The sequence below is a fragment of the Thermobia domestica genome, chromosome 12 (genome assembly GCF_964235325.1).
Source record: "Thermobia domestica chromosome 12, izTheDome1.hap1.1, whole genome shotgun sequence".
Lineage (NCBI taxonomy): Eukaryota > Metazoa > Arthropoda > Insecta > Zygentoma > Lepismatidae > Thermobia > Thermobia domestica.
In genome coordinates this window covers 140,070,192-140,082,970 of record NC_137465.1, presented here as the reverse complement: position 1 = coordinate 140,082,970, position 12,779 = coordinate 140,070,192, and the positions used below count along the sequence as shown (strand labels likewise).

The following is a 12,779-nucleotide window of genomic DNA, read 5'->3' as shown; positions in this document are numbered from 1 at the left end:
TTATCATTATCATCATAGGGTAAACATTGCTTCAGTGTGGCCAACTTCCAAGATAGTCAGGTGGCCAACTTATAGAGTAGTAACTAATGAATGTCTTATGGGAAAATGCAGGTTCAAGACGAACTAGGCCAAGATAAGCAGGTGGCCAACTTACAGAGGTGGCCAGGTTGACAGGTTTCACTGTAGTAGGTTTCATTGGAGAGAATGTATTTGTTTATATTTTCAATAGTGGTAACTGATAAGGTTACTCTTAATGTGTAGCAGCTGAAATCGCGTTATACTTAATCGATTCACACTTCCGTTCGGCTACTCTGACGCTTGACAATGCACGATTGCGGGTTGAGTGTCTAACGAGTATGCGGCCATCACTGCAAGACATATGGAAAGAAGACAGATTCGTCCAAACACACGACGGTGTTCACATGAGCATTGTAGTCTCAAGCAGTTCTGGGTTAGTACAAGCCGACACCGTTAACGGGCTCACGCGTCGAGCTAACACTGTGGATGACACTATACGGTCTGCTACAGCCTTGTAAACAAGATGTCTACTATCCAGGGTAGTCCACTATCCCATCAGTTTTCTTCTCTTCATTACTTCAACACACGCATCATCGTTGTAGTGGCATGCCCTGTACGTGCACCAGCTTTATGGTGCAATCCGGCCTTGTTCAAATGCAGTCGTCTGTTTACATTCCGCCCTTTGACATTAACGAGGAATAGTGTTGCTTCGATACACGTTTTCTGTTCATTCCCACACGCTCCATTACACGAGTGTTGCGTAAACTGCTCTCGAGATACTACCACGCGCAGAGAACTAAGGGCGCTGGTGGGTTACACATGAGCCATCGCCATGAAATTATAATAATTCATACTCCATACCCTATCGTATAAATCCTGTGTTTGGAAGAATACCTATAATTTCTTCTTGCTGTTGCAATTCTCACAAATAGCAATTATATATACTTGCAACAACGGTTCGAGACAAGTAATTCATAACATAGTCTACGCTTGAAGATTTCTCATATATACAAATTAGTAACATAATGATTATAAAATGAAAATGTAAGATTTCATTTTACGCAAATTATACTGTTTACCTAAAATGACAATCGCATTTGAATTAACTTTAACGCAATTTCTAACCACTATCCTCATTGTGGCCGTCCTCAGGGTAGAAAACTCAATCATTCGAACATCTATAGTCTGAAAGTTTATGGCCCTCGAGCATGAAACAACGCACCTTGAAAATAAAGAAAAAAATACTTATGCATGACGAAATTCTCACTAAGTTGACGAATTTACACTGAGTTTTCCCGTGAATATGTAGATAGCTTAGGCGCCTTTGGCGCAGGAGGCTCGGATTCACTTGTCGGCGGGGATTCATGCGGTTCAGATTCCGTGTTAAGTTGTTGGTCCACGTCTCGTATAGCTCGGTGCTTAATGGGACGCTAAACTCAAAAATCAAATCTAATCTAATCTGAGAACTTACCCCATACAAAAATGTACAGATAAGGTGACTTCATAGTGTATTCCACTTCTTGTTGTTAGTATAATGTATCACGATTTTTTCCCCATTAATATTTTGTAAACGCATAGTATCAGTAGATTAATTTCTCTCGAGTTTGGAGCGAAGGAACTTACAGTCATGAGGATACCATAATGCTCGTCAGATAAAAACTTGGCAGTATCTTAGTAGGAAGATTTTCACCTGCCTCTATATTCCCCTTATGGGATATAGAGCAAGACTAATTTTGATCTTGAAAATTTTATATACTTCTCGTTGGTATTAAAAAATCACAACAGGCTTATCGAAAATTTCGATCACGGCAATTCAGTTACTATTCACACAAGGAACTGAGAATGTTCAATGTAAAATAATCTATTGTGAAAGGTGACTTTCGTAACTACTAGCACACTGGAGTACAGTAAAATATTCACTTGTAAGTATTTTTTAAAAATTATTAATTAATAATTACTATTAACTCCTTACCTTTTCATTAGCTGGCCGTTTCCAAGATATGGATAAGCTGACTCCCGTAATTTCCCTTTGATAAGGTCTTCAAGTGTTTCTTGTAACAAAGGAGTGTGCTGAGTATAAACATTATCTACGCCTGTTAGACCCTAAAATGAATGCATTTTTATTAAATATCAACACAGTTATTATGACCGCACATTTCATAAAATTATCTATATTACTTATTCAATTGGAGATTCGTGTGGATTTTAAGTAAACAGGGTATCTACTGATACTGGAAATACTTGAATTATACTGGAATTTAATTTTGATATTGGAAATATACTGTAATTTTGATTCACATGCTGCACGAAACTGGTAATTTGTCAATAATATATATTTTGTAATTATTAATTTGTAATTTGTCTTAGAAACAATTTTGTTTCCATTGAGACAGAATATATATTTTACAATTAGACATGTAAAGCAATGAGTGGAGTGGAGAGCTGTGAGGGGAGTTGGGAGGCTCTTTAAAAATGTTAAAAATTATTTGTACTTTCAAAAACTCAAGGCTAACTAAATTTATTAAAAATAAAATATTCTTTTGATGGTAAAACAATTACAAATCTGAAATCAAGAGTGTGATTATTCCTAAAGAACTTTTAAAAAAAATGATTGTATTAGGTAAAGAAATTTTGCTGATAGTTACACTGAATATACTGGAATTTTGAAAATGAAAGTCAGTAGACACCCTGGTAAATATGAAAGTAGTGTAACTTAAAGATTATAATCAACGAAAAAGACTAAACTTCCTCTTTGCTCTAAGTTAAAACAAATGAAATATAGTTACATTTATATTTTCTTTTACACTAACTGAAACAGCCGTTCTTCGCATGGGGAGGATAAAGTTTATATACAATATCTCATATTCGAAGGAAGAGAAATCAGTGGAATAAATAAATAATGAAGAGCAATGCCTTGGGCATTGCTCTTGTCAATATGAATGAAATATATAAATAACAAAGAGTAATGGTTTTGGCGGTGTCCCTGTCAATATGTGTAATAAATAAATAAATAACGAATGTCCTTGTTAGTTACCGGACCAGCTGTCATGTCCTTTCTTTCCTAAACTTATGCTCAAATGTCATTGGAACTGTCACTAATCAGCTTAGCTATCCCGAAAACTATGGATTTTTCGGTCATTTTTGGCATGAGTTATTCCATTTCAAATCGTCCAGGATGGTCCACACGACTATCTCAGATTTAGTTTATTTTTTAAAAAAAGAAACTACATACAAAATTATTAGACACTTTTTTTTTTCTTTTTGCTGAAAAAAATTCTTCTTCGATATACAGCCTTCCAAAACGGCAGCCCTCCTTTCGGATTGGTCGAAAAACTGAAAAACATGTCAAATTTAAAGTTTTATTGTAGAGAAACGAGTGTACTTAGTAACATAATCGCAATGGTAGGAAGAATATAAAGTAATGTGTGTCAGTGAAAGGAAAAAATTCGTCTGTTTGCCCAACAGGAATCGCACAATTCACTAGCAATGTTGTTCACAACGGTTGCTAACTTCAAACACTTTTATTTCTGTCCTCACGAGCCATATCAACCATCTGCTTCTAGCATTGAAATCTACTCGATAAGGTCTCTTGAAAATGTAAAGGACTTAAGCTTCTGATTATTACATTCTACATTATAGTATTAATGAAAAGCTGAAAATTTCATTAAGATACCATGTCTGGCCGCCATTTTTTCAAACACCAGACCATTTAAAAATCTGATTTTTTTTACAACTATTGGAGAAGTACCTAAGTATTTAATATCCGTTAACCCTAAAGTTCGCAATTAATTACTGAAATTTCGATTTTTGTACTTGGAATGTAAATATTCCTTATGGACATTTAAGTCTTGTATACAAGGCAATTTGAAATGCAGTATGAAAATTTGAGAGTTGAATTCTGACATCAAATCAAGATCCTATAAACATGAGTCGAATTCCGCTTCGTTTTCGAGTTACATGGTTTCCAATTCGGGACCCAAAATCGGCTCGCGACCATGGAAAATAAAGTATATATTTCGCGTTAAATCAGAAACTGTGTGTTAAAGTTATGGCGAAATTCAGAAAGTTGATTTGTATCAATATGACGTATTTTTATGTGCGTAAGAGCGATGCAATTCGGTTGGCAGTGTTGCCAACTTGACAGAACTTCTATTTTTTTTTCCAAATAACACTATGATGTTTTTATTTGATATTTGGTATTCATTAATGATTGTAAACATCACATGAAGCACAGTTTTGATCACATCACCACAGTTTTCGAAAGTTATATATATTTCATTAAAAGGTTTTATCTCGTGCGTTATTGATAATTTGCAACACTGAGTGTGAATTTCACTTGATGTTTACCATCATCAGTAAAACCAAAATGTCGAATAAAAACTACGTCCATGGATGCTGTCCTAATAAGTAGATTTTTTTTTTTTTTTTTATTTTTTTTTAAAGTATTGCAGAACCTCTCGTAACTCTAAACATCAAGTTCGAACTTGTTCAAGTGATATCTGCTCGGCAAGTTGTAACGTGTTTAAGAAGTTCTGCTGCAACCACGAAAGATTTTGTTACGTGATTTGGTGTCGTGGAGATCATTCTAGTGTGCTCTGGAAGCATGAAAATAATTTTCACTGGTAATACGATTGTAATGCACTAATTACAGCGTTTGTGTGAATAACAATGGGGAAGTCCTATAACAGTAAGGACCGTATTAAATGTGTTGATTATGTTAAAAGGCATAAGAGGATTGTGTACAGAAAGAACTCTCGACAAAAATTTTATCTTGTGGTAAAATATAATTATGGATTGTGTACAGTGAGTCTGCCCAAATGTAGTATTAGAGGAGGAGGATTATTTGTGTAAAGGGTGCTTTAAATATTTACCGTGAAGAACTTGAATGTGTGTGTGATATTGATGACCACGCAAGAAAGTGTAAAGATGTAACTATGCACCAGCAAGATGAAGAATTTGTTCCTCTGAATGTAAATTTGGAAACCCTTAACCAGACAGTTAACGTACTAAACATGAATGTGTCACCATTAAAACGGCCGTTTTCGGTGAAACCTAGACTGCGTCGAAGGATTCATCTCTCAAAATTTTTCATACTGCCTTTCAAATCACCTTGTGTACAGGACAAATAATCACCCTCCCATAATAGTACGTTTGGGCAGACACGCTGTACGCAATCTATATATTTTACCGCAAGAGAAAATTTTTGTCGAGAATTCTTTCCGTACACAATCCTCTTACGCCTTTTAGCATAATCAATACATTTACTATGGTCCTTACTGTAATAAGACTTAAGACTTCTTCATTCTTATTCACAGAAGCACTGCTTAGTGCACTACAATGTCATGTCACCAGTGATAACAATGTTCATGCTTCCTGAGAACACTGGGACGATGTTCATGACATCGAATCTCGTAACAAACTGTTTTGTAGTTGTAGGAGAACTTCTTCAACAAGTTCGAACTTCATGCGTAGAGTTAGAGAGGTTCTGCAATAATGAAAAAGGCAGTTTCTTCTTCTTCTTCTTCTTCTTCTTATTATTATTATTATGACAACTTCTACAGACGTAGTTTTTATTCGACATTTTGGTTTTACTAATGATGGTAAACCAAGTTAAATTCACACTCAGTGTTGCAAACTCAATAAGCACGAGATAAAACCTTTTAATGAAATATATATAACTTTCGAAAACCGTGGTGATGTGATGAAAACTGTGCTTCATGTGATGTTTACAATCATTAATAAATACCAAATATCAAATAAAAACATTGAAAAAACAGTTGTGTCATTTGGAAAAAAAAATAGAAATTCTGCCAAGTTGGCAACACTGCCAACCGAATTGCATCGCTCTTGCGCACATAAAAAACGTTATATTGATACAAATCAACTTTCTGAATTTCGCCATAACGTTAACACACAGTTTCTGATTTAACGCGAAATATATACTTTATTTTCCATTGTCGCGAGCCGATTTTGGGTCCCGAATTGGAAAACCTGTAACTCGAAAGCGAAGCGGAATTCGACTCATGTGTATAGGAACTTGATTTCATATCAGGATTCAACTCTTAATAACGTAGAATGTGATAATCAGAAACTAAGTCCTACCATTGCGATTATGTTACTAAGTACACTCGTTTCTCTACAATAAAACTTTAAATTTGATATGTTTTTTCAGTTTTTCGACCAATCCGAGAGGAGGGCTACCATTTTGGAAGGCTGTATATCGAAGGAGATTTTTTTTTTCAGCAAAAAGAAAAAAAAAATACGTGTCTAATAATTTTGTATGTAGTTTCTCATTTTAAAAAATAAACTAAATCTGAGACTGTGATGGGGACCAACTGTGTTTTGCCTGGACGATTTGAAATGGAATCGGTCGCATATTATTACCCTACCCTCTCCAAAGTCTCCAAGTTTAGTTCCCATCGTCGTGAACGGCGTAAGAAGTGTCACTACTCATCCCAGCGTCCCCGAAAACTATGAATCTGATACTAATATCCGGCGACCCGGGTATTTATAAATTTCTTTTTATGCATACATTTTGACAATTGTAATCACACATCCCGTCCCGAACCAAAAATTCGAACAAATTGTTTCGTAGGCGATTAATCTGGTGAAGATCTATCTCCGTACAAGATTTGGCGGCTCTAGGTAACTTCTTTTTATACGAAAAGCTGATAACAGACACATTATTTGATTATTGAAGATTGGTTGGAACAAAGGAAACTCGAAAGTGGATGAAAATGAGTTACTAATATGTAGTATGTGTGTCATTGTGAGATCATAACTCAAGATAAATGATCAATTCGCTTAGCTCCAACCAACCTACCTTCGCAGGTGTTTTTTTTTTTTTTTTTTTTTTTTTTTTTTTTTTTTTTTGTAAGTTAAAGTTTCACGATTATGTTCCGAGGCTAAGGGAAACAGTCAGTGATGACGATAATGAACGAAATAGTGGAATGAAGGAAGAAACGAGAGAACTCCGAGAAAACACACACACGGTTTTTTCCAACACAAAGCCCATTTAGCGGTAGCTGGGATCAATCCACCATAGTAAGCGCTCTACTATTGGCTCCTATCTGTAAGTGATGTATATATATGATTATACAACTAATTGACTATCATTATTAGTATTATTTTTAAAGTTAGTTGTGTAAATTTGACAACTGGGTGTTCAGTACCGAATAATTTGGTTCAGTTGGATCACAGTCCATTTGTATATCAGCCTAACATTCCATCCGACATATACACACCTTATTTCATGCACATTTAAATTTAAAACCATTAATTAAGCTAAATTCACAAAATTGATTAAAGTGGTGACTGGTCTACAATCTATAGTATAATTGTGTTAGTTATATTGATTGAGTACAATTTGGAATCCTTTAAATGGTCAAAGCTAAGATTTATTACGTTCGTGTTTAAGCGGAAGTATGACAGAATTGTAATGTTAATTGTGTTCGTTAAGAATCAGTTAGTTACTATATGCAGATAATATTCTAATATTTCTTACAGTCAGGGTTGGCTGGTTTAAACCAGCTGTTAAAAAAAAAAAAAAAAAAAAAAAAACTGGTTTAAACCAAAAAACAAAAAAATGTTCGTAAAAGTGTAAGTGTTCGTAAAATCTTGATGAACACACATTTGTGGGTTATCACGTTTCACTCCCGTATATTATTCGTATTATATTCAGACCTAAAGTCCCCATTCATTACTCAAAAAGATTATACTACAAAAGCAACTTTTTTTTTTTTTTTTTTTTTTTTACAAGTTTATAAATGTTTATTTTGTGATTCTTTTGTAGTTGTTATTATTGTAATGTAATTGCAATCGAAGAAAAATTCTAAATATTGTTTCGTTTCAATGTTTACTATTGATAAAATACATCGAAAATGCCGTACTTTGTGTGTGTGTGTGAGGGGGGGGGGGTCATACAGACCCCACGAGAGGCATTTAGTGAAATAAGTATCTTTGGTATCTATTTATGTATAAATGAGTTTGAGCCAAAGTGGACTCAAATAATTCGTATCTTTATTCACCTTTCTTATTGATATGCAGATTAAGTCGGTGTATTTCTTTAATTTGGACCAATAAAAGTCGTTGTTAACTAACTTGAACTAAATTAGTTCTTCTGTAGTCCGTAGTACTTTGAAATTGTTCATATGTAATTCTGTGTAATGGTTTCACTTGTGCAACTGTTTATCTTTTTGTCCTTCTGAAATGACTCTTGACAGTTATATTAAGAAGCATGTAAAAATCAGTACAACGTATTTTTTTAAATCAGGATTCCTTCGTGAGTGAGTCGGCAGACGTATCGCATTTGTGGCCAATTAGTCCTGCTTCTGAGTTCAAATGGAGGACAATTTCTCTCGGATGTAACTCGAGAAGCGGTTTTTATTCCGCTTTAAGCTTATGTGACCCCTTCCAGCATAACCCGGTTGTTGCATAATAACATCAAGGCGAAACAAACTTATTTCTGTCCATATATGATATGAATATATAGAGCAAATCATTTAAACCATAAAAACCTGGTTTAAACAAAAAAAAAAAAAAAAAAAAAAAAAAACGGTTTTTTTGGTTTTTTAATAAAAACCATGGTTTTTGCCAACCCTGCTTACAGTTTAAAATAAGCATTTTTATTTAGTTAACTTAGCACTTAGTCACAAAAATCTTAGCTATTCACCTCTCTTTAAAAACTCTCTGTATGTTTATCCACAACCTAAGTAAATTACGTATGAATTTTCTTAAACTATCAGGATCTTAATTTCAAGTCAAAAAGCGCTGCTCAATGCACAGTTGAGAGTATGCACCCTTTCAAAGACAAGTGGATGGCCACAGCATTTTGATGCACAAATCTTTACCCTCTACTTTCGCTAATCGGCAGAAGACACATGGTCATAATTTGTATGACGTCATACTCCTTTTCAGGCTATATATGCTGAATTTCATGCGAACTACTAATCAGGAGATACAACACCGAATTCTTGTTACATATTTATTCTTTCTTTCAGGTATTAGTCATTGCCAGGTCTTGCAATTGAGGGGTTCGCGTTGTTAATCGTTATGTCATCGTGTACTCACCTTGAAGAACCTCTTTGTAATTTTAACAGCATCTTGACTACCAAATATGTCGGTCTGCCGCGCATGAGCTCCACCGTAGTCTAATAAGTTATGCACTAACTGAAACAGAAACAAAATGTTTAAAAAACTGCTAGTCTGCAAATACCAAATCTTAAAATTTGATTTGGGGGAAAGGCAGCTCAAGTAACAAAAATACTTATTTTAGAACAATAAAGTTACTTGGAAATTCTATTGATTTACAAGTAGTGTGTGTGTAGCAGTTAGCAGTATAGTAACTGTCAGGAGTATGTGTCACGTTTTAGCACGAACAACAATAGATGCAAATCTGCTAGTTAACAGCTTATTATAATATTAGGGTGGTCCTTATTTTTCGACATTCGAATATTTTTGAGTCTCACTCCCCACCCCTATAAAATGGTTCAATATCAGACCGAAGTAATCAATGGGAAAAAATTGCTCAAGTGAATAATACTCAATAATGTTCTACGTGATCTCAAATGTTCGATGTATTTACAGTATACAATATGAGGGAAAGGTACTCTGCAAGTTTGGAACAGATAGAGGGAATGACACTAAATCTTAAGATTTAACCTCACTTATTACAATATAGCGCCATCATGAATTCAGGTCCAATTATTATTATTATTATTATTATTATTATTATTATTATTAGAAAGGGGATATCGATTTGGGGTAGCTTCTTATCACAAACACACATCTGACAAGATTTCCGATTTGTATGTAATCATTTAATCATTATTAACTTCACGATGTCTGTTTATTAACTTACAATTGTCTTTTCAAGCTTTGCCTCATATTGTACACTGCAAATGCATTGAAAACTTGAGGTCGCCAGAGGAATCATTTAATATTATTTAATTGAACTAAATTTCTCATAGGCTACCTTGGTCTGATATGAAACCACTTTAAGGTCGATGAGACGCTGAAAAATAAAGATACCCTAATATATAATTTTCAGCTTCCAAGTTTTTTTGAGTTTCATTGCGTTAAAGAGGTTTTATATCAAACCAAAGTAACCCATGAGAAAATTTAACGCAACTGAATAATATTAAATACTATAATAAGGACCTATATATATTAGGGCGGTCCTTATTATATATACATAGTAGATGAATAATAAATAGTCTTTCCCAGCAGAACAAAAACTGCCAGCTATTATTTTCTCGAAGATTACGCATGGGAATTTACCCTCAAGCATCTTACTTTGTTCAGCTGGATGTCATCTACCGACCGATACATCAATTCAACAGAAATTGAAGTTTCAGGGTTACTTCTAATTTTGAGCTAAGTTCCATTAACCATATTATATACTGTATTCCGGTTAGTGTCGTTATGAAGAGATTGATGTGGGTATACTTGAATATTAGTTTCACCTTAATAGATGGCTTGTTTCTCGTACAGCATCAATTTTAAAGCTTACAAATTCGTTTTTCTCAATTTTCTCGAAAGTCAAACTTTTATAGTCATCCATTATTTGGTTTAGCTCGACGAGATCTATCGACTGGTATGTGTGTCATTTTGGAATTTTTTCCCACTAAACGCTATAATGTACAATTTAATAATTACAAAACACACACACATATATATATATATATATATATATATATACAGAAAATTATGAAACCTTAATTACACTAAGAAAAGATACAAGAAGAAGAAGGACAGAAATAACGAAAAGTTAAAGAACAGAAAAGCAGTTGTAGACCATAGAGATGTGGGCTGCTGCAAGGAATTATACTACGAAATAGGTCGATCAAATTGTTAAGCTGAATAGAATAAAAAATATAACGTAATCTCAGCTATAATTTTAATTTCTCAATGTATATTAAAATATATTTCACCAAAATTTAAGTGGTACTATACTGGTTTCAAACTTAAGTAGATATCCTGACAATTCCTTTCTTTTTTTTCTTTTTTTTTTTTCGGCTTCACGAGCTCTATGAGGACATTATTCATAGACAAGTAATTACAAAATTATTTGATACTGCAGAGTAGTTGAGAATTATTCCTTATTAAAAATGACTAGTAACTTTTATAGTTATCTTGCCTTACCATACAGGTTTACAGATTGTTGTGGGCTTTAGTTTCATTCACCATACATCTCCGTTCTTTTCTGTCTTTATCTTGTTACTCAAATCCCATAGCTTTATATGTACACGTTGAGCCAAATTCAAAACCTTATTCCGTTTTCATTAGATACATTCTGTTACTCCAACGCTGTTTCCGAATGATATTTTTCCGCGATAAGGTCGTTGACCGTATACATAACTGCCAATCTGGAAAACCAGGAATTTTCTCTGGGATCATTTTCTCCTAGCCGTACCTTTCTCTACTACCCGCACGATAGCAGTGCTGGTTTTGAGTTGTACCATCATAACTGATGGATGATCTTTCCTCTATCGCTACTTCGAGGCGTTTGGTAGTCTAAGGTCTGCAGCAACATTTTTTGGGGATTATTGATCGATTTTAGTGAAATGCGTTTCGGTGAATACATTGTTCACCAGCACTGTTCAGCAGTTTGTGTAATTATCTGAAAATTACCACGGCTGACTTCTTCAAAAACACTGGTCATGCCGAATATGATTTTCCAGCTCATCTTGCTTCTGGTTCAAACTTAACCTCTTCCTTTGTTCAACACTAGTAGAAGTCTCAGAAGACATGAGGTCAAGACTAGCCATAGATGTGAATTGGAAACTATGGCGGTTCACAAATCCACCCTCATGAAACATCTTCGTCACTCTACAGGATACTATTAAACAGATTAGTTCTCATTCAACTTCATACCCCAATCAATGATCACAATCTTACGGCAATAAATGTGCCTCCCAAGAATGAAAGTGATCAGATCGTGTGGTGAGAAAGCAGCTACATACCCAGATAGCTAATTTCGTAATCATAAGCTTGGAAAGGCATTTACTAATGGTCCTGCATCCAATGCAGCACGAGGTCTATGAACATTACGCATAGTGATGTGAGGTGGAAAATTTTCCGCTATATTTTTCCGGAAAATTTTCCGTTCTAAAAAAATATCAGTAATCAAGTAACAATTCCTCAGCAATCATAAAATTGGTTGAATTCATATATAGAAATGTAAAAAAGTGATAGATCGTTTAAAGAATCTAAAAATTTTCATGGCTCAGACAATTTTCAGTAGAAGGTAGGAACAAGTTAAACAATTTTTCCTGAATCGAAATATTTTCTGTCTTATATGGAAAAATTGAAGAACTTTTTATGAGTTGGAAAATTTTCATAATTTTGAAGCAAAGAGAAAAACGACTTTTTGTGAATCGGAAAGTTCTATTGCTTTGTGGAAACAAGTGAAAGGAATTTTTATAGGTCGGAAAATTTTCATCACGATGTAGAAACAAGTGGAAAAAACTTTTCATAAGCCGGACAATTTTGGATATTATGTATAGTGATGTTAGGTGGAAAATTTTCCACTATATTTAACTGCACATTCAGCTACAAAATTGAATTTCTGTAGAGCAAAGTTAGTCAGCAACAAATTATAATTTTCCAATTAGCTTTCGGGAACCGGAAAATTTTCTAATATTTCAAGTTGGGAAGTAAACTTTTACACAGTGTTTCTCTCTCTCTCTCTCTCTCTCTTCATCTGCGAGCTCCTTCGTTGCTAAGCGGTTAGCATACGCGCCTTTGGCATGGAAGACCTG

The 12,779-nt window shown here is 34.3% G+C and overlaps 1 protein-coding gene across 1 annotated transcript in view; it reads right to left on the bottom strand.

The window, feature by feature from the left end:
- The window catches only part of LOC145666123 (vacuolar protein sorting-associated protein 45-like), a 34,215-nt gene that overhangs the window by 2,674 nt on the left and 18,762 nt on the right, over window positions 1-12,779 (bottom strand). Inside the window, exons 2-3 of the mRNA XM_081733208.1 lie at window positions 9,088-9,265; window positions 1,991-2,121 (exon numbers count right to left, since the gene is read on the bottom strand). Coding sequence (XP_081589334.1) covers window positions 1,991-2,121; window positions 9,088-9,265 — 309 coding nt within the window. The remainder of the gene's footprint in view (window positions 1-1,990; window positions 2,122-9,087; window positions 9,266-12,779) is intronic.